At 60.4% G+C, this 20,575-nt stretch overlaps 2 protein-coding genes across 4 annotated transcripts; both read left to right on the forward strand.

Moving 5' to 3' along the window:
* Window positions 1–309: 309 nt before the first annotated feature.
* Window positions 310–13,847, forward strand: DPF2 (double PHD fingers 2). Of its 3 annotated transcripts, XM_056131624.1 has the most exons (12): window positions 310–462; window positions 5,410–5,570; window positions 6,028–6,135; window positions 6,538–6,701; window positions 7,868–7,960; window positions 8,141–8,219; window positions 8,674–8,715; window positions 9,564–9,701; window positions 9,777–9,905; window positions 10,015–10,127; window positions 10,757–10,838; window positions 12,648–13,847. In XM_056131624.1, the coding sequence occupies exons 1-12, from the start codon at window positions 431–433 to the stop codon at window positions 12,722–12,724; spliced, it is 1,218 nt and encodes a 405-aa protein (XP_055987599.1). In that variant the 5' UTR covers window positions 310–430; the 3' UTR covers window positions 12,725–13,847. The 3 variants fall into 3 exon arrangements, with proteins under 3 accessions (XP_055987599.1, XP_055987600.1, XP_055987598.1); XM_056131625.1 differs by lacking the exon at window positions 8,674–8,715; XM_056131623.1 differs by lacking the exon at window positions 8,674–8,715 and having other exon boundaries at window positions 9,564–9,905.
* A 2,743-nt stretch (window positions 13,848–16,590) lies between these two features.
* On the forward strand, window positions 16,591–18,274 carry TIGD3 (tigger transposable element derived 3). The gene has a single exon (XM_056131621.1). It carries the CDS (start codon window positions 16,660–16,662, stop codon window positions 18,073–18,075), a length of 1,416 nt encoding a protein of 471 aa, XP_055987596.1. The 5' UTR covers window positions 16,591–16,659; the 3' UTR covers window positions 18,076–18,274.
* The last annotated feature ends 2,301 nt before the right edge of the window (window positions 18,275–20,575 follow it).

The raw sequence follows: 20,575 nt of genomic DNA on the forward strand, positions 1-20,575 counted from the left end.
GACCCCGCCAGCCCCCTCGGAGTAGCGGCGGAGCGCGCTTGCAAACGGAAGGCGTGGGCGTGCGCAGGCGCCACGGAGCGCGCGCGGCCACCTCCGCTGCGCCTGCGCCGAGGCCGCCGAGGCCGCCGGGGGCCCAGAGTCTCAGCCAGCTCGTTCTCCGTCGCTCGCTCCCGGGCGCGCGCCCTGCCGGCGCCTGCGCAGAGACTGGAGCCCCCCGCTCGTCCCTGACCGGTCCCGGCGCCTGCGCAGAGAGATGGGAGCGCGGCTGCCCGAAGCGGTTCGCGCCTGCGCAGAGCGAATGGAGCCTGGCTCCCCGGAGCGGTCCCGGCGCCTGCGCAGAGGGACGAGCAGCCCGGCTCCCCGGAGCGGTTCCGGCGCCTGCGCGCTGCGGGCTCCGGGCCTCCCGGCCTGAGGCAGAGCGGCAGGGAAGATGGCGGCCGTGGTGGAAAATGTAGTGAAGCTGTGAGTGCCCTTTTCCCCGTCCCCTAGGCCGGGGGGTGTGGGGAGGAGCCCGGGGAGTCGGGACGGGGCGGCGGGCAGGCGGGGAGGAAGGGCGCGGAGGCAGGGACGCGCCCGAGGCGGCCTGGGGGCGACTCCTAGCGGGGAGGGCCGCCGCGGACTCCGGGAAGACGCTGCGCTTCTTTGGAAACTTGTGGAGGCCCCGCGGGGGCCACACGGAGCCGCCGTCAGCGCGCGCGGGGCCGGCGGGGGAGAGCGAGCGAGCCCCGGGGCGGCCGGGCCGGGGTAGAGGGGCGGGAGCCCACGTCCCGGGGGGCGGCGGAGGGAAGGGAAGGGACTTCGGGGGAGACCACCCGGGGGCTGCCCAGGAGCTGCCCAGGCCGCCTTGGGTCGACCCCCGGGTGGGCGGCCTCGGGGGGGCGCGGGTCGGGCTCCCCGCAAAGTTAGTTGCCGGAGTCAGGGCCGTGAGCTGCAGGAGCTGCGGGACTTGCTTTGCCCCAGCCCCCCTCCCCACCCCCCGCCGCCCCCCAAGAGTTGAAGTGGGCTGCGGAGCGGTTCTGGAACAGGAGAAGGGGCTGGGTACAGGGGGGAGGATGCGGCGCTGCGGGGCTGGGGCTGGGTGACCAGGGCACCGTGGTCGGGGGCCGGTTGCAAGGGGCTCCCGGGCTCCTCCGCCTTTGTGTGGGTCCGAGCCCCCTTTTCCCAGGAGCGGGTTTGCAGGGCCCCACGCTGCACCCCCGCCGGAGCCGCGCGCGAGGCCGCCCTCCCACTTCCATTAAGCTAAGTGCCTCCTCCTCCTCTTGCGGTTTTTTGCCTTTTTTTTTTTTTTGACTGGCTCTCAGCCTCCCGCTTGCCAGCAGCGCTGTGCTCGCTCTCGGATCTGCCCACTCCACTCTCCTTCCCGGCGCGCTCCAGGCTGACATTTCCCTCGATTTCGAAATGACGCTGTTGGTCTACCCTGTATCCGGTGCTCCTTCCTGACTCAGACTGGCTCGGTTCCCCTCATTCCCCAGGGGCAGGGGAGATTTTTTTTTTTAAATCCAAGTTTCTCACACACACACACACACACACACACACACACACACCAACCCCGTTTCCCCCCACTCCTCAGTGAAAGAGAATCCAAGCTTCTTACAGGGGTTTGGGGCAGGGTGATGGCCACTGTCCTGGGTGTTGAGGGTCCAAGTTAATGGGATTTTCTGTGGTGGGAGGTCGGGCCACCAGGGACCAGGACCTAGAGAGATGGAAAAGGTCCCGGGGGTCCGCAGCCCCTGTCCTGCTCCGGGGGAATGAGAAACCAGCATTCTGCTCAAATTCTAGCATTTCCTCGCTGGACTTTCAAAGGTGGGGGCTTCTGCGCGCGCCCCCCATCCCCTCGGGGCCAGCTGACTTTCTGCCCCATCTTCAGCCTGGTGTGTTTTGTCTCTCACGGCTGCTTGTTGTGGAAGACGAATGTCCCTCTCTCTGGGGTCTCTTGTGCTTCCCAAAGGATGGATCGGGATTGGCAGTCTTTCTGGGCCTTTCTTTTTAGTGAGGGGCGTAATCGAATAACTTTGGCTGCTGGCTGGGTTTGAAACCTGTTGAATCAGGTAATAAGATTCTGAGCTTGCCGGTTCTTGGGATTGGAGCCCTGAGTTCTGATTGGTTTCCCGGCTCCGGTGGGCTCGCTCTGGTGGGGCTGTGGCCCCATTTGGTGCAGTAGTTGCGGGGGGCTCCCTTGAGTTGCGGCGATCACACAGATTCCACCCTTTGCAGAGGAGCCTGGAGTATTGTAAGGCCTCTTGGTTGTTCTCCCTCTTTTCTTTCTTTCCCATCCCCCCGTCTTTCCCTCTTTCCCCTGCTCTCCTCCCCCCTCTCTCTAGATGTTTTCCCTGCAACTTTTTGGGGGAGGGCACACCCGACTGTGCTCAGGGGTAACGCCTGGCTCTGCGCTCAGGGATGATCCTGGCGGTGCTTGGGGGACCGTATGGGCTGCCAGGAAGCGAACCCAAGTTGGCTGCGTGCGAACACCCTACCCGCTGGACTTTCTCTCCGGCCCTCTACTGATGATTTCTTCCCAGTTCCTGTGTGCCTCCCCTTCTGAAATGTCAGCTCAAGTGAAGGGCTTTGAGAGACCGTTGCTCCTCCGTTTCCCACACTCTGGCCTCCCTGCTGGGACTCTGCAGCTTCAGCCCCTGGGCCCTTCCTTCCGTTTGACTCCCGTGTCAGCATTCCCTCTGCAGAGACAAAGGCGCTGCTGCGCTCAGCCTGGTCCCATTTTCCTGTGTAGTGCCGATGTGACTGCCTCCTCCAGGCAGGCGCTCGGGTGCCCGCTGTGCCTTCGCTCCAGCATGAGTGAACGCCTGCCTGGGAGTACCGTCCTTACAGCTCATGCCGTCGGCGCCGCTCCGGTGTGCGCTCTGTCTTTCTCAGTTGCTGGGGAGATGCGTGACTGTGCGGAAGTGGCCCACTGCGGGTCCCAGTGAAAGCCCCTTTCACAGCCCCGAGAAGGGTTTGCTGGTGTCGCTTAGTTTAGGTTCCTTATTCCCTGCTGTGCCTCACGACTGCCAGCGCATTTTCAGTCCTGCCTCCCTCCTTCAGCAAAGGAGTCCGGATCTCTAGGGGCTGAGGGGCTGTTTCCATTCGCTCTGTGACTTGCAGTCCAACCAGCCTTTCCGCAAATCTCAGGTCCAGGTGTCCCAGACATGGTGGGTGCTGGCGGATCCAAGGAACACAGTCTGTCCTGAGTTTATTGTAAGACTGGCCAAATAGGGGCCAGGGAACTAGCCCAGAGCGCCGGGGGGCATTCTTCGCACATGGGGGAGGCCCGGATTCAATCTTTGGCACTGTGCAGTTAGTTCCCCCTGCAGTGCTGAGAGCAGCCCCCAGGAGCAACCCCCTGTACCACCAGATGTGGCCTAAGGGCTGGGGGAGGGGTCGGGGAGCAAGATTGGCCCAATAGGTGGGGATGTCATGGTGTAATTAGCTCATGCTCCAGTATTTGTTAAATCCTGATGGAGGGGGACAAGATTGGCTTTGTAGACTCTCAGAGCTGGAGCACTCTGCTTTTGCCTGACTTTATAGCACATCAGTAACGGCTTGCCCGTATTCAGATTCCAGGGTGAATGTTTTCACGACAGTTCTTTCCCGTGCGAGTGTTGTGAGAAAGGCGAAGAGCCTCCGGGGGCCATTGAGAAAGCTGGTGTCTATAGATTAGTGCTGGTAAAAGGGCCATTGAGAAAGCTGGTGTCTATAGATTAGTGCTGGTAAAAAGGCTGCGAGCACAGGCACGGGAGTACATTTGATTTCTGTTCACTGTAAAATTAGAATCAGCCAGTTAAATACCTGATTCAGGATCCAAAAGATAAAGGGGCGGAGAACGAGCTGTCGGGGCGTGTGCCTTGCTGCAGCTTCCTGGGTTTGGCACAGCATGGTCCCCTGAGCATCGCCAGGGCTGATCCCTGAGCACTGCCAGATACAACCAAAAAACAAAGACAGTAGAAAGCATTTAGAACATACAGAGGGCGAGTACAGCAGGGAAGGCTCTTACCTTGCAGGAGTAAGCCCTCGGCACAGCCAGGTGTGGCCCAAACCCCCCACCCCCCAAAGAGAAACAAAACATAAAATGTGAAGCCTGAGTGGGTTGGGAGTTTGCCTTGCACGTGGCCAACCTGGGTTTGATTCCAGGCATCCCCTAGCACTGCCAGAAGTAATTCATGAGTGCAGAGCCAGGAGTAACTCCTGAGCGTCGCTGGGTGTGACCAAAAAAAGAATAAAAACATATTAAATGATACATACAATAAAGTCCTGTAGTCTGTTTTTTCTGAAAACCTGCAGTTTCTCTTACTTGCTTACCACACACACGGCAGCTCCCATTGCACTTCTCGGCTTTTTGCCACTCTTGGAGATTATTTAATATCAGTATATGAAGCATTTTCTCCCCTTTCTATTTGGGGTGGGGGAAGGGGTTGGGCCACGCCCAGGATGCAGGGCTTGCTCCCAGCTCTGTGCTCAGGGGTCCTGCCAGTGCCGAGGGGACCGTGAGGTGGTGCTGGGGATTGAGCCAGGGTCAGCCACATTCGAGGGAAGTGCCTTCCCCCCTACTCTGTCTTTGTTATCTCTCTGGCCCCATACTCTTTCTTTTTTCTTTTTAGTGACACAATTTTATGGTATAGCTCTACCACAGTATTAACATATTGTTTAATACATATTGTAGTTTATATTGTCTTATATAACGTATATCAAGTATAGATTCTATATGTTTTGTCTGGGGGCCACACCCGGTGGTGCTCAGGGCTTACCTCTGCTCTGCACTCAGGTATGACTCCTGGCATTCGGGGACCCTATGGGATCAAACCCAGGTCGGCAGCATACAAGCCAGGCGCCCCACCTGTGGCGCTGTCGTTCTGGCCCCACTTTTATATTTTAAAACTTGAGGCCAAACCTGGTGGTGCTCGAGCTTCACCTCGGGGTGCTTGGCGGTTGCTCCGGGGAGCATGCAGTGTTGAGGGCCGAAGCTTGGGACTGGTGCGTGCAAAGCACGTGCTCTGGTCCTGGGCTCATCTCCCTGCCCCCGCGACATAATGTAGTAATGTACAAGATCATTTGATTTTTTAGAAGGAGTGGGCAGCGGGTTGGGAGAAGCAGCGTCTGGACTTGCACAGGAAACCGGCCGCGCGAGAGACCCTGCGAACGTGGGTTTCTGCCCGCCTGTGGCTCAGACTGAAGTCTGAGTAGACACATGATGAAATCATGTGTTCCTGATGGTAATTTATTTGTAAAGTGCCTTTCCTCATAATAGCTGACGGAGACGCTGGAGGTCTCACGAGGCTGAACTGCAGGCAGGTCGAACTAAAGAGCCAGACTCGCAGTCCCTCGGGCCTGGGAGAAGCAGATGGCGAGGGCGAGGGCGAGCTCGGTGCCAGCCCCGCTCCACCCTGCCGGCACACACACGCCTGGTTCTCCCTGCAGCCTGGGGGAGCAGTACTACAAGGATGCCATGGAGCAGTGCCACAACTACAATGCCCGCCTCTGTGCCGAGCGCAGCGTGCGCCTGCCGTTCCTGGACTCACAGACGGGAGTCGCCCAGAGCAACTGTTACATCTGGATGGAGAAGCGGCATCGTGGTCCAGGTGAGGCTCCCGGCCCGGCGGGAGGAAGCAGCCGCCGTCGACCAACCAGGGCCCTGTTGGTCACTGGTTGATAGTATTTCTCATAACTTAGGGCATGTGCCTGGGATTAGGCTCCCTGCTTCCCACCCGTGTCCTGAGCACACAGGATCCCACCGGCTTGTTCGTTTTCTGCCCTGCAGCGGCTTCTAGAACTATGTGTTATTCAATCTCTTAAGCTTACATTTGTCTCAAAAGGGGGGGGAGGGATTGTTTAAAGGTGTTCTGGGGGACGACTCGATGTTTGGGTGGGTTTTTTTTGTTTTTGCTTTTGTTTTTAAATAAACTTCACCTTCCTTCCCTCTCCTCACTGTCCTGACTCCTGGTGTGCTTTGGAACTCAGGGGCCCTGTTGGTCACTGGTTGATAGTATTTCTCATAACTGGCTTTGGTCTTGATCTCCCTCTCTCCCCTTGCCATAGGATTAGCTTCGGGGCAGCTGTACTCCTACCCGGCCCGACGGTGGCGGAAAAAGCGGCGAGCCCACCCTCCTGAAGACCCAAGACTTTCCTTCCCATCTATTAAACCAGGTGACGCACGCGCCCCTCGTAGCTAGAGAGCCTGCTGCGATCGCGCCGTGCCCCAGGTCATGCAGAAGCAGGAAGAGAGTTAAGATGTGAATCCTGCTAAAGAACCCCGTTTAGGGGCTGGGGCGAGAGCACCGTGGGGAGGGCACTCGCCTTGCACACGGTCAGCCTGGGTTCCGTCGCCAGCGTCCCATATGGTTCCTGAGCACTCCCAGAGGTGGCATCAGAAACAGAAGAACCCAGTATAGTCGGGGAGTCAGGGAAATAGAGAAGCTTGGGGACTGAGTCAGCATGGTGTCTTGGTTCTGGAACTTGAAGGCAGCGACTGGCCTGGGGCTGGCCCAGCCCTCGAGCCCCAAGTGGGCGCCTCGCACTGAGCCTGCCCTGCCCCGACTCTGCTTGCAGACACAGACCAGACCCTGAAGAAGGAGGGGCTCATCTCTCAGGATGGCAGTAGTTTAGAGGCATTGCTGCGCACGGACCCCCTGGAGAAGCGAGGTGCCCCGGATCCCCGAGTGGACGACGACAGCCTGGGCGAGTTCCCTGTGACCAACAGTCGAGCGCGGAAGGTACGTGACTAACACTGGTGGCACCGGCCAGCGCCTCTGCTTCAGAGGCCACCCTGTGAACGGAATGGCTTCAGCAGCGGGGGGCCAGGCGCAGACCCCTGCACCTCACGACAGTCCTGTGTTGTGACTGTCGGGGCCATGGCCATTTGGCCATCTGTCCAGTCTGTCCTGCTCCTTACCTCCGCATACAGGCACGCTTACTCCCTTTCACAGAGGATTTTGGTACTTTAGGTCGTGCAGATGACGGGAGATATGTCTGCAGGCTAGGGACAGTGCTCAGCTGACTAGGAAGGAATCTCAGACTCGATCCCCTTAGTACCACTGGGAGTGGCCTCAGGGTACTGAGCCAGGAGAAACCTCTGAGTACTAGCAGGTGTGGCCCCCAAAAAACAAACTAAACAAGAGCTAAAGGTTGGGGTAGTACTGGGAGGGCCCGCGCTCGGCACGCAGTAGCCCCAACATTACGGCCTCTGAGCACCACCAGGAGGGCCGAAAGATAGGAAGGTAGGAGAGCTACAAACCTGCCAGGCACTGTGCTCAATGCTCCCTCTGCAGTCCACACTTGGCAGCGCCAAAGGGAGCAGTTTTAAAATCCTTCCCAGCTGCCAGAGAGCCAGTGCAGTGGGTGAGCCGCCTGTCTCGCACACAGCCAGCCCGGGTGCTGTCCCCAGCAACGAATGGGGTTCCCCAAGGCCCGCCAGGAGTCATCCCTCACCACAGAGACAGGAGGAAGTCCTGATGTCACAGTCTTGGCTCAAATCCCTGGACACCTACACACAACCTTCCCGTGAGCTCATGTTTACCTTATGCTCGAGGGTTGCACCTGGCGTGGCCGGGACGGAAGCTGGGCCTCCATGCCGCGCCCCCCTCGGCCATCTTCCTGACCCCACGGCTCTTAGAGCTGAGAAGTGAGACTGGAAGGGGACCAGAGTCAGGAATACCCCTGGGCATCACCTGGTGTGGCCCCAAACCAAACAGAGGGGCCAGGGTGATGGCACAGCGGGGAGACCGTTTGCCTGTGGCTGGCCCGGGTTCAATCTCCGGCAGCCCATACGGTGCTCTCAGCACCTCTAGGGGTGATCCCTGAGCCCAGAGCTAAGAGTAACCCCTGAGCATTGCCGGTGTGGCCCAGAAAAACCCCCATAAAACCCGTCCTGACCTCTCAGCGCATCCTAGAACCGGATGATTTCCTCGACGACCTTGACGATGAGGACTATGAAGAAGACACTCCGAAGCGCCGGGGCAAGGGCAAATCCAAGGTGAGGGGCCCGGCGCGGGAGGAAGGGTGGGAGCGAGGGGGCCCTGCAGCCTGCTGCTTTGTGGCTTTTTGTGACCTCTGTCCCTTTCTTCGGAGATCTGCCACCTTTTCTGAGGTGGGGGGGTGGGTGGGCCCCCTGGGGCCTGACAGCCTAGTCAGGGCATCTTGTGGCTCTTCGCAGGGTAAAGGCGTGGGCAGTGCCCGCAAGAAGCTGGACGCTTCCATCCTGGAGGACCGGGACAAGCCCTATGCCTGCGACAGTGAGTGCCTGCCACGGGGCGGGGTGTGCTCGGGAGAGGAGAGGAGGGGAGGGTGTCCGCGCTTAGAGGGGAAACTGAGCCTGGGCTCCTGTCCTGCCTGGCAGCTTGTGCCCTCTGAGACCCTGCAAGGCCCTGGCCTCTGCTACTGGATGGGGGCCTGCATGCTCGGGGCCAGATTCCCGCTGCCCTGGGGGGCGGGGGTGGGGGGCGCGCACAGCAGGCCGGTCGACCTCCGGGTCTGCCGGCCCAGCTCCAGCCACGGCCCCAGAGCCCGGCCCAGGTCCCCGGTGTCTGTCCTCACTCTCCCTCTCTGACTCGCCCCACTCTGTCCCTCCGCTCTGGGAGCACCGTCGCCGCTGGGCCTCTCTCTGGTCTGCTCCGCTTTCCTGCCGCGCCGCTCCTGTCTCGAGTGTGTCGAGGCCTTCTTCTCATGACTTTTCTTTCTGTCTTTCAGATAGTTTCAAACAAAAGCATACCTCGAAAGCGCCCCAGAGAGGTAGCTCTCTCCACTTTTCAGACTTGTGGTTTTCCTGTCCCTTTTCCCTCCTGTGTGTGTCTGCGCCTCATCTGTGCCGCTGGTTTCACAGTCTCTGGAATGGCCGGGGGAGGGGCGGGGTGTCCGCTGTGCGCTCCCCGTCACCGTCTGGACGTGCCCCTCGCGCCGCTTGGCCCCCAGGCTCGCTCCGGGGCTGCTTGGGCCCACTGCATGGGGTGGCCTCAGAGCAGGGCAGGGGGCCCGTTACCAACAGCCCTCTGCTCCCCCTGCCCCAAGACACACACTCGGTGGTCGACTCAGGTCCCTGCCTCCCGCCACCTCCTCACCTGTCCTCTCCCCTCTGTCCCCTGACATGCGGCCCGTGCTGTCACTCTCAAGGTTTCCAGATGCCTCTTGGGAATCTGCTCCTTGCTGGTCGGAGGGGCTGGGCAGGGCTTGGCTGTGGGGGTCTTGGGGCTTCTCTGGAGAGCGGCGGGCGAGCCTGGCCACACTGCTCCCTGCACCTCTGTCCACTTCAGCAGAGCTGGGCTCTGGGTCAATTTGGAGTCCCTTGCCTGCAAGACTCCAGATACTCCTTTTCCTTCCAGGACCATTCCCAGAGGGAGCAGGGGCGGGTCAGGGCTGGGCCCCCTAGCCGGCCGGTGTGGACGGGGAAAGCTGGCCGTGGGCTGGGCGTTAGCTGGGAAGCAGGGCGGGGGCGATGCCCGGGGCCTGCTCCTGACCCCTGACCCAGGGGAGGTGGCCCTGTGAGCGTGCGCCCGGGCAGGTCAGTGGAAGCCCCCGCCCGGAGGGATGGGTGAGGTACGCTGGGACCCTCACCCTGTTGTCGTGGTCTTCTCCCCGCTCAGTTTGTGGGAAGCGCTACAAGAACCGGCCGGGCCTCAGCTACCACTACGCGCACTCGCACCTGGCTGAGGAGGAGGGCGAGGACAAGGAGGACTCGCAGCCGCCCACCCCGGTCTCCCAGAGGGCCGAGGAGCAGAAATGTAAGCTGCGGGGCCAGGGCAGGGGCCTGCTGCCAAGTGGCGCAGGTGGCTTCAGAGCTCTCGCTCTCCCCGCAGCCAAGAAGGGCCCCGATGGCTTGGCCCTGCCCAACAACTACTGCGACTTCTGCCTGGGCGACTCCAAGATCAACAAGAAGACGGGGCAGCCCGAGGAGCTGGTGTCCTGCTCCGACTGTGGCCGCTCAGGTACCGCCACGCCCGCCGCCAGCACCGCTCCCACGCGCTCTCCCCCACGCCCAGGGGCTGTCACAGTGCGCAGGCGCCTGTTTCACTCGCTCCTCCCACCCCCCCACAGGGCACCCGTCTTGCCTGCAGTTCACGCCGGTGATGATGGCGGCGGTGAAGACCTACCGCTGGCAGTGCATCGAGTGCAAGTGCTGCAACATCTGCGGCACCTCCGAGAACGACGTGCGTGTCCCCCTGTGCGCTCCTCCTCTGTCCCCCTCCGTGGCTTCCTTGGTCTGGCGAGCAGGCCCCCCCCCCCCCCCCCCAGCGTCCCAGCCGGAACTCGGGTTGGTCTGGCAGGTTCTCATGGCACGTGCTGGGTGCCAGGTGCGCTCCAGGCACTGAGCGAGAACAGGGAGGGCGTTGTCACATTCAACGCTCCATGGGGACACCAAGGATCATGGATGTCGGTGACATTTTGGTGATGTGATGTGCTGAGAAGAGAAGGAAGTGAGTAACGGCAGAGTCACTGGGTAGCCGAGTTAGGTAGTCAGGAGACGGTGTCACAGAGGGACCCGCATGCCACTGTGACGGAAGAACGTTGCCAAGAAAGGAGCAGCTTGCGCGAGGCCTGAGGCAGCCAGGTGTCGCTGGGTGTCCTGAGACCACGTGGGCGCAGGAGCCTTCCCGCAGTGGGCGAGCTGTTGGGAGCTGGGAGGTCCCATAAGGACGCATCGGGAGGCACCTGCCCGGCCGCCTGGGCTGCCGCCGCTCCCTGCCCTGTTCTCTTGGACATAGCCACAGTCTGCAGCACTGTTCCCACTGCCCGCCTGGAGCCCGTGGTCACTCGTCCCCACCCCTCCTCTCTACAGGACCAGCTGCTCTTCTGTGACGACTGTGACCGCGGCTACCACATGTACTGTCTCACTCCGTCCATGTCGGAGCCTCCGGAAGGTAAGCTGGCACCGCCTGTCTCTGTCCAGCGCTCCCGTTACCAGCTGGGAGCTTCCTCCTGGCCCTGCACTCAGGGGTCTCTCCTGATGCTCGGCACTGTCTGGGTTGCCGGGGATTGAACTCGGGAAGGGAGCTTGCAAGGAAAGCTCCCTGCCAGCTGTGTTCCCACTCGGGCCCTGCAAATCAGTTTTCTCAGCAGTTCTTTATTCCAAATTCAGGAGTCCCGGGGCTAGAGAGATAGTGTCCGGATTAAAGTGCTCACCTTGCATCCCATCTACCCTGCTTTGTAGCCAGAGGCTGCATATGGTCGCCTGAGCACTGCGGTGTGGTCCTGCACTCCCCACCCCCCAGAAAATCAATTGGTAGGAGTTGGCACTTAGTTGTTTGGTTCAGAGGCGTTTCTTGCATCTTAGCATCACGGGATTCCCATTTGCACGGTATTCGCCAGGGCTGTGTGGACTTGCCGAGAGACGGTCACTGGCAGTGTTGGATCTGCCTCCTCCCATCCAAAAACTTGGCTCGGAGCTTGTCTGACGGACACGCTGGTATCAGCTCTCCAGACTTGATGGGCAGTGCCCACTGCTCCCCGCCTGACCCCTCCCCCGCACACACACACATACACACATACACACACTCACACACACACATACACGCTGGCAGTTCATTTCCTGAAGCTGTGGGTTTACAGATGCTGCTGTCAGTAGTGCCACCAAAAAGTTGGGCAGCCAGCCACAAATCTTTAAAAGGCATGGGGTGGGGGGGATTTGAAAGTTGAGCCAAGGAGAGGGCTCTGAGATTTGGAGCATCTCCTAAGCATGGGGAACACTGGGTTTGATCCCCGGCACTGCATGGTCCCCTGAGTACCATGAGGTACGGGCCAAGGACCACCAAACAAAAATCAGTCCAACGGTTCCCCTTAACTGTCAGTGTCGCCAAGGACAGGGTAGTGTCATGGGGAGGAGGCAGACTGCTGTCCCCTCCAGGGAGGCCTCTGATGTGGCGGTGTGTCTACGCCCTGCCCAGTTTACCGATCTGCTTGTGGAGAAGTGGCGTGTTTTGTCTTGAGCGGTGAAACAACATACAGGGGCAGAGAGTACAGTGGCTCAGGTGCTTAGCTTGTATGCAGCTGCCAAGCCCTTGGTGCCACATACGGTCTCCTGAGCCCACCAGGAGTAAACCCTGAACACAGTGGGTGTGGTCTGAAAACAAAACGCAAAAAAAAAATAATCAAGATAACATAGAATTTTGTATTTATCCTATATGGGGGCCAGAGAGTAGGCCACTGACCTTGCACACGGCATCCAATATGGCCCCCCAACCCCCGAGCATCACTGGGTGTGGTCCAAAAAATACAGAACCAACCAGCCATAGAGGCACCCTCTCCCAAAGAAAAGCATGTGCCTAGGCCTCCCGGGAGATTGCCTTCTTGGATTCCATCCTTGGCTCCGCACGGTCCCAGGAGCAGCCCCTAAACATCACCAGATGTGGCCAACCTGCCCCCCACCCCCGCCGGTGTGTGCCTCTCCCAAAAAAGGAACATTCTGGTTCTGGTTTAACAAGCAGGAGGCCTGAGGGGCCATGCTCAGAATGGGACTCCAGGTGAAGCCAACTTGTCTCTGGGAACTACTTCTGGAGCTCCTTGCAGACCCAGAGGTTCTTTGGGGCTCGGGTTCCCCGGGCTCCTGTGCTCCTGGAGGGTGTCTGTCCTGTAGCTGATGGCAGTGTTCGGGTGGGCCTGGGGTGTGGGGCAGTGGGTCCGGGCTGTGTGTGACACCCCCCCCCCCCCCCCGCCCGTTTGCTTCCCCGCAGGGAGCTGGAGCTGCCACCTGTGTCTGGACCTGCTGAAGGAGAAAGCGTCCATCTACCAGAACCAGCACTCCTCCTGATGGGCCGCGCCGCTCGCACGCGTCTAGGGCTCTCCTTCCTCTCTCGTCTTTCATACCCACTTTGTCCTTCTTCCTCCTCTTTCACAAGTCCAGAGAACCTTGGGGTGGTCGTGCCAACCTGCCTTTGGCAGCAGCAGACTGAGGTGGCGGCTCTGACCGCCTCAGCCCCAGGCCCTGGGGAGAAGGCCCAGGCGCACTGCCCCAGCGTCCCCGCGGGCCAGCTTCCCATGCGCTCCTGAATGCATTCACTCTGCCTGCCTTGGGCCCGCGCCCTGGCCTCTGAGAAGGGGTGGGGAGCAGTTCCTTCCTTCTCCGCTCCATCTGGTGGCGGGGCCGGCCGGGCCGGGCTGGGCTTCCTTTCCCCGGGGGCGCAGGTCGGGCGACCAAGGCCGTGCTTGCAGGAGCTTTCCTTGCCCGTCGCGCTGCTTCGCCTGACCTCTGCTCCCCAGGATCCTTGGCTGAGCCAGGATGCTCTCGGTCACCCCCGGGCTCTGCCCCGCCCCACTGCACCCCAGCGCAGGGGAGTCGCAGCTCACCCGGACTCTGCCTTTTGCTCACCTGGTTGCTCTCACAGGTGGTCCCTAGCGACCGAAGCATTCGGCACCCTTGGGACTTGCTATCTTCTGCCCTTCCCCCTTATTCCTTTGGCTTTGTGGGGACGGGGAAATGTCGGGGCCAAGGCAGCAACTTGGGGGCCGCAGGGAGATGTTGGATAATGTGCCTGTTTTTTAACTTGATGAAAAAGCCTACCTCCGAAATCCCCTTTTTTGTTCTTCCTGGACCCGGGCACTCAGCTCCTGCCCGTAACTGAATTGGAAGCTCTGCCTCCTGCTCTCCCCGGCTCCTGGCTCCGGGGGCCGGCCTGGACAGTACCTTCTGCCCTTGCACGCTCACTAGCAGCTGGTAAGGTATTCACACCCCGATTCCGCATTTCCCGCCTGGTGACACTGATGTGAAATAGTGGGGGGCCAGTTCCTCCCAGGGTACCCTGGAGCCGCGTCCCCTCGGCAATGGGCAGGCCCTAATTCACTTGTTGCTTTGGAGTTGAGGAGTCTTTTTCTTTTCTTTCTTTCCTTAGTCCCTGTACTCGAAACATTAGTACAAATAAATGTTTTTACACAGAGCCCCCTGCTGGATGCGTTCACTTCCGACTCCCTTTCCTGCTTAGGACAGCTGCTTTGCAAGTGCCCTTGCTGGGGACAGCGAGTTGTTTTTTCTGAGTTTTGCTTAGTGTAGGGGTTAGTGGGTTTTCAATGTTTTGAAATGCATGTCCCTGAGCCCCCACAAATAGCAATTTTTAAATTGGGTATATTGGTGGGGCTGGAGTGATAGCACAGCAGGTAGGGCATTTGCCTTGCACGCAGCCAACCCGGGTTTGATTCCCATATGGTCCCCCCAGCACCCGGGTTTGATCCCATATGGTCCCCCCAGCACCGCCAAGAGTAATTCCTGAGTGCAGAGCCAGGAGTAACCCCCGTGCATCACCGGGTGTGACGCCCCCCAAAAAAATTTGGGTATATTGGTTAATCTCTTGGAGAAGTTCAAGTTATAATCACACCTTAGTAAAAAGAACTATGGGGCAGGACAGTGTACAGGAGATAAATTGCTAACCTTGCATGCTGCTGACCCCGCTACAAATCCCACACCAGATGTGGTCCCCATGAGCACCTCTGGATATGGAGCCAACCTCATCTCCCCCACCCCCCAAAGAATCATAAACTTGTGAAGTTGCTTTGACTATTATATTATTTGAGTTACAATCATATTTAGCATCTTGTGTACTTCAGTCTTGGTTGGTTTTGAGAAAGTTGTGCTGGATTTAATGGCAGATTTATGGCGATTGGTTGGCCTTGCAACTTCATATAGTTAAAATGTGTCTAGAGGTTTGATCACTAAATAGAGAAGAATCCTATAAGGAAACTAACGCCTCCTGAGCAGATCTAGATGTGAACTGGGGGAGCAGGGCTGTGCTTGACTCTGTCTTGGTGCTTGGCCTTCCCTTCCCGGATGTGAAAACACGCAGGAATGTTTCTCTGCCCTGCAGCCAGCATCCTCACATGTATTTCACTAGACATGTTGTAAAAATCTAAGTTTTTAGAAGCAGACGTGAATCAGCCGCAGAAGTATCCTGAGCAATTTTGGGAACAATCTGGAAGTGGCTGTTAACTTGGAGCCTGTTTTGGGCCATTCAGAAAAGATGCAGGATTCTCGGGACTGGGGGTGGCATGAGGATCAGGCCAGGGAGTCTTGGCGGTCCCTGGCACCCCATGGCACCACCAGTTGTGGCCAAAAAACAAGTCTAAACTTAAGTAGAACTGAAAACCAACCCTGATGATTGAGTGGACTAAGGGTCAGAAAAGAAATGAGAGGGGGTGGAAAAGGGAAAGGAAATTTGGAAAGGGCTTGTGAGAGCGGAGGTAAATAGGACAGAAGGGTAAAGGGGGTGGCCAGAAGGTGGGAGCTCCGGTGTGTGGCCGCAGCCTCCCACCCTGAGGGGCGGGGAGCAGCTGGGAGCGCCGGACCACAGGTGAAACGATCCAAGAACATGCAGAAGCAGAACAGCGTTGCCGAGACAAGGAGTGACCGGGGTCTAAGAACCGGGTCTTACCGGCGGGCCGGCCTGACTGGCCCGACCTAGCTGTGGCCCCGGGAAAGTTTGTGATAATTGGACTGTTGACCCGAGGCCAGCGCCGGCGATGGCTTTTGCCCCTAAAGCTTGCGTTCGTTTTCTCAGCCACGTTAGCCCGATTTGGAAAATGTGGTTTCTGGGTCCGCCCAGGGACGCAGCCAGCGCTCGGGTACCAGTGCTGCCCCGAGTCTGGGGGTGCCCCAATGGCCAGGTCCGCTGGCGAAGACGGATCTGGGGTCTCCCGCCGCGTCCGAGCTCCGCCCCGCGCCCCCCGCCCTTGCCGAGCTCAGGGACCGCCGCTTCGGAAGCGTCCAATGAGGGCGGGGCGGGGCGGGGCGGGGCGGCGTAAGAGCCAATCGGGGCGAGGGGGCGGGGCTGCGGCGGGGGAGCCGAGCGGCCGCCCCGCGGTCCTGCAGCCCCGGGAGAGCCCGGCGCGGGCGAGCCCGGGCCCCGCTGTGCGCGTACCCGCCGCCCGTTCGCCCGCCCGCCCGCGCCGCCCTCCGGGTCGTGGCGCCCAGCCGCGGGACTGGGATCCGGGGCAGGGGTGGGAGCTGCGGGACGAGCGCCTGAGGTGGGTGCGGAGCGGGAGGCCGGGAGCGGGAGGCCGGCCGGCGGGCGGGTGTCCAGGCGCCGGGGCCGGCCCGCCGACGGGCCCCGCGTCGAGGTGGGGAGAGGCCGGCCGGGGTCCCGAGCCCCGCACCCGCCCGCTGCGTTGGTGCCACTCTCCTCCCGCACCACCACGCCCCTCGGGACACCCGCTCTCGCTGCCCACAGCCCCCTCACCCCTCTCCTTTGTCGCCCGTGCACCTGCCCTCCGGGCCTGCGCGCCCACGCCGGAAGAGACCCGCAACCTTCGGGCCCCAGGACCCAGCACCGGATGACCCGCGCTCCTTCAGCGCCCGCGCCCCTCTTTGTCATCTGTACACCTGTGACCTCAACTCTTGGTCCACTCCCCGACAAGGCCCCCCACCCCACCCCTCTCGGGGCCAGCACCCCTCCCCCAGCGCCGCCCGCTCCCCTTCACCTGCCCTGCTGAGCACAAGCCGGTCCTGCTGGGCCATCTCCTTTGTTGTCGCTGCAGCTGTCCCCTCCGCTGTTCATCCTTCTCCCCCAGTCCAGCTCCCACCTCCCCACCCAGATCCCCTCTCTGACCAGTGGGCTCCGCGGCCCGGCTCAGGGGGCCACATCCCTGGGCTCCCACTCTGCGCTCCAGCCCGTCCCCTGTGGCCAGCGGGTCTGTCCCCTCGGGGGCTGCCCTCACCTCCAGCCTCAGCCTCTCCCCGCGCCCCACACGGCCGGGGCAGCCATGGAGCTGAGTCACAAGAAGAAGCTGCACGCGCTCTCCCTGGCCGAGAAGATCCAGGTGCTGGAGCTGCTGGACGAGTCCAAGATGTCACAGTCGGAGGTGGCGCGGCGCTTCCGGGTGTCCCAGCCGCAGATCTCCCGCATCTGCAAGAACAAGGAGAAGCTGCTGGCCGACTGGAGCAGCGGCACCGCCAACCGGGAGCGCAAGCGCAAGCGCGAGTCCAAGTACAGCGGCATCGACGAGGCGCTGCTCTGCTGGTACCACATCGCCCGCGCCAAGGCCTGGGACGTGACGGGGCCCATGCTGCTGCACAAGGCCAAGGAGCTGGCCGACCTCCTGGGCCAGGACTTCGTGCCCAGCATCGGCTGGCTGGTCCGCTGGAAACGCCGCAACAACGTGGGCTTCGGGGCGCGCCCGGGGCTGCTGGCCCCCTGCCCTCTCGAGCCGCCTCCCCCCAGACCCCCGGCCCGGGCCCCGCGGCCTCTCTCCCTGGCAGACTTCTCCCCAGAGGATGTGTTTGGCTGTGCCCAAGTGCCCTTGCTCTATCGGGCAGTGCCCGGTGTCCAAGTGGGAGCCTCTGATGAGGTCCACGTGCTGTTGTGTGCCAACAGCGGGGGCACAGAGAAACGGCGACTCGTGATCAGTGGGCCCCAGGCGGCTTCTGGATGCTTCTTCGGGGTCACGAGTGAGGCTCTGCCTGCCTCCTTCCACTCAGAGCCGGGCATCCCCTGGTCGGTGTGGCTGGCACAGCTTGACCGGGACATGGGGCGGCAGGGCCGGCAGGTGGCCTTGCTGCTGGCTGCCCACACTGGGGAGGAGCTGGCAGGTGTCCCCGGGCTCTGCCATGTGCGGCTCTTGCCTCTGCCGGCCGGTACCGCCCCCTCCCTGCCCAGGGCCGTGATCCGAGCCTTCAAGACCCATTACCGACTGCGGCTGCTGGGCAAGTTGGCCGCTGCCCGGGGCCAGAGCCCCAGCACATCGCTGGCCCAGGCGGGCGCCCGTCTCACCATCCTCGACGCCCTGCACCTGGCCGCAGCGGCCTGGGCCAAGGTCCCTCCCCAGCTCATCGTGGGCAGCTTCATTCAGGAAGGGCTGGCACGGGACAAGACGCTCCTGGCCCCAGCCCGTGCCTCTGCGATGCCCCCGGTGCCCGGGGGGCTGAGCCCCGAGGAGTTCGCCCGCTTTGTGGACCTTGAAGACGAGCAGCCCGCATCCTCGTCGTGCAAAGAGGAGGTAGGCGCCGCAGACCAGGAAGACAGTGCAGACAGCGGCTCGGAGGTTCTGCCCACCCACGCCGATGCTCTCCGCGCCCTGGGCACGCTGAGGAGGTGGTTTGAGTGCAACGGCGCCTCCCCGGAGCTGTTTGAAAAGTTCTACGCGTGCGAGGAGGAGGTGGAGCGGATCTGCTGTCTGTGATGGCTGCGGGGAGCCCTCACAGCTCCCCGGGACGCCGTCTGTTGTGTTTCCCATGGAAACGCCCAGGGACTGGTCTCTTTCCTGTGGAAATGGAGCTTTGGTGAAGGGTGCAGAAGGGAGACGGGTGGGAGACCAAGTAGAAGTTCTGGGCGGAAGTTTGTCTAGGCCCCCCGAGAAGAAAGCCTGAAGATGGGGTGCCCGGAAACGAGGAGCCTCTCAGGAGGAAGGCATGACTTGTTTTGATCGTCTGGTTTGGGGCCACACTCAGCAGTACTCAGGGGTTACTCCTGGTGGCAGGATGCCAGGGATTGAACCCGGGTCGGCAGTTTACAAGGCCTGTGCCCACCCCGCTGGTCTAATCTCCAGCCCATGACTTTCCGAACAGAGAATTGGAGTCTTGCTGACAAGGTCGGTTCCTTGAAGTCTGGATTTAAAACGCTTGTGCTGCTGGAAATCAAGTTTGGGTCTTGGTCTGCACTTGCTCTTCTCAGGGCTTACTCACGGGTGTACGCTCAGGAGATGCCTACGGGGTGCCAGGGACCTTACCCACAGCGGCCACACGCAAGGCAGACGCCCTGCCCTGTGCCCTCGCTCGCTCACTCTCTCTCTGCCCCCTGGAAATAAAGTTTTTAAGCAACAACAAAAGAGGCCAGAGTGGTAATGTAGAGAGGCCAAGGAGCACCACAGGTGGCTGAGCTGTCTGTCCCCAACCCCGGCCTATCCAGCATCTCCCAGAGAACGGAGAACCCCTCCACGCCTCAGGGGCCCCCAGTTCTGTGAGCCGTGGCGAGGGCTGTGACCGGGAAACAAGGAGCGAGGTCCCAGGTTATTGGCTTGGGCCGACACGTGTGTCTCTGTTGCAAGAACCAGAGGTGACTCCTGGGTCCGTCAGCCTGGGGGTCTCCTGGAGGAGGTGGGCAGACAGAGGGGAGGGAAGGAAAGGTCAGGTTCAGAGGCCGCCTGGGGGAGGCACAAGAGGCCTAGGGAGATGTGAGCACTGCAAGGTTGGTGGGGGGCTTCCAGGGGGTGGGGCCTGCAAGACAGATTGTTGGGGGGCACCTCAGACAGCAGAGACTGAAGAGCAAGTCAAAGGTGTGAGCCCTAGCGGCGGAGGTGGGCTTGAGGCCCGAGGTCCAGGGGTACCTTTAGGGCCAACGCGCCGCTGTTCTCCCTGCCAGGCCCAGGCCCGGGGCAGCCCCGCCTCACACGCCCAGGCCCCCTGCTGATGCCCCAGAACCGCTATGCCAGGCCTCGAATGAGCACCTTCCAGCCTCTCTGCCCATATTTGGGGTCTCTGTAGTGACACTCCACACCAGGCGTGACTCTGTTGGGGACTCTGGGAGTTAGTGCCGCTTCCTGCCTCTTGCTGGCTTGCAGCCGGGAGAGCTGTTGATGTCAGCCTGGAGGTTCATGGTACCCTGTACCTGGCTACTAGCTAGAACCAACCCCTCCCCCCAACTCCCTCCAATCCTGAACCCCATTTCAACTCCCCTGAGCGCCCCCAACTCTGTCTCTACCCCGCCACCCTTTTACTTTCCCCCAGATTCACGTCAACAAATTTTAATTTGGTTTTGTTTGGGGGTCACTCCCAGCGATGCTCAGGCCTATATGGGATGCCAGGGATCGAACCCAGGTTGATCACGTGTAAGACTCGTTCTGGCCCCCCCACCTGTAGCCATTTCACTGCTCACTTTTCTGGAAGCATTTCACCTCAAATCTGCCTCTAGGGGCTGGAGCAATAGCACAGTGGGTAGGGTGTTTGCCTTGCACACGGCCGACCTAGGTTCGATCTCCAGCATCCCAAATGGTCCCCTGAGCACCACTGGAGTAATTCCTGAGTACAAAGCCAGGAGAAACCCTTGTGCATCACCAGGTGTGACCCAAAAAGCAAAAAAAAAAAAAAAAAAAAAACCCACACAAAAAAATCTACCTTTATTTTTTCCCCCTTGTGTTTTTGGGGGCATACCCAGAGATGCCAGGGGCTACTCCCAACTCTGTGCTCAGGGATTGCACCCTCCAGTACTGGGAAACCTCAGGCCTCCTGTATGCAACACACGCTCCAGCCCTGAGCTCTGCCCGGCCCCACTTACCCCTTCTTTTATTTACTTATTTTGGCTTTTTGGGTCACGTTGGCGATATCTAGGGGTTACTCCTGGCTCTGCACTCAGGAATTACTCTTGGCAGTGCTCTGGGGAACTATATGAGATGTCAGGGATTGAACCCTGGCCGACTGTGTGCAAGGCAAACGCCCTCCCTGCTGTACTATTGTTCCAGCCCCAAGGTTTTTATTAAAAAAAATTAGGGGACCATACCTGGTAGTGCTTAGGGGTTACTCCTGGCTCTGTGCTCAGGGGTCACTCCTGGCCGGTTCAGAGGACTTTGGCGTGCCAGGGATTGAACCCGCATAAAAAGGCAAGTGCCCTACCTGCTAGTAGTACAATTGCTCTACCCCTGGTAGCTCATACTTGCAAAGAGACACCTACCATAATGAGCACCACCT

This window comes from Sorex fumeus, unplaced genomic scaffold, assembly GCF_029834395.1.
Source record: "Sorex fumeus unplaced genomic scaffold, SorFum_2.1 ptg000093l, whole genome shotgun sequence".
Lineage (NCBI taxonomy): Eukaryota > Metazoa > Chordata > Mammalia > Eulipotyphla > Soricidae > Sorex > Sorex fumeus.

Coding starts and splice junctions, on each gene's coding strand:
- TIGD3 (XM_056131621.1), top strand. CDS start 16,660: ATGGAGCTGAGTCACAAGAAGAAGCTGCACGCGCTCTCCCTGGCCGAG.
- DPF2 (XM_056131623.1), top strand. CDS start 431: ATGGCGGCCGTGGTGGAAAATGTAGTGAAGCT. Junction 8,220..9,563: donor CAAGCCCTATGCCTGCGACA/GTGAGTGCCTGC, acceptor CTCCCCGCTCAG/TTTGTGGGAAGCGCTACAAG. Junction 10,839..12,647: donor CATGTCGGAGCCTCCGGAAG/GTAAGCTGGCAC, acceptor GCTTCCCCGCAG/GGAGCTGGAGCTGCCACCTG.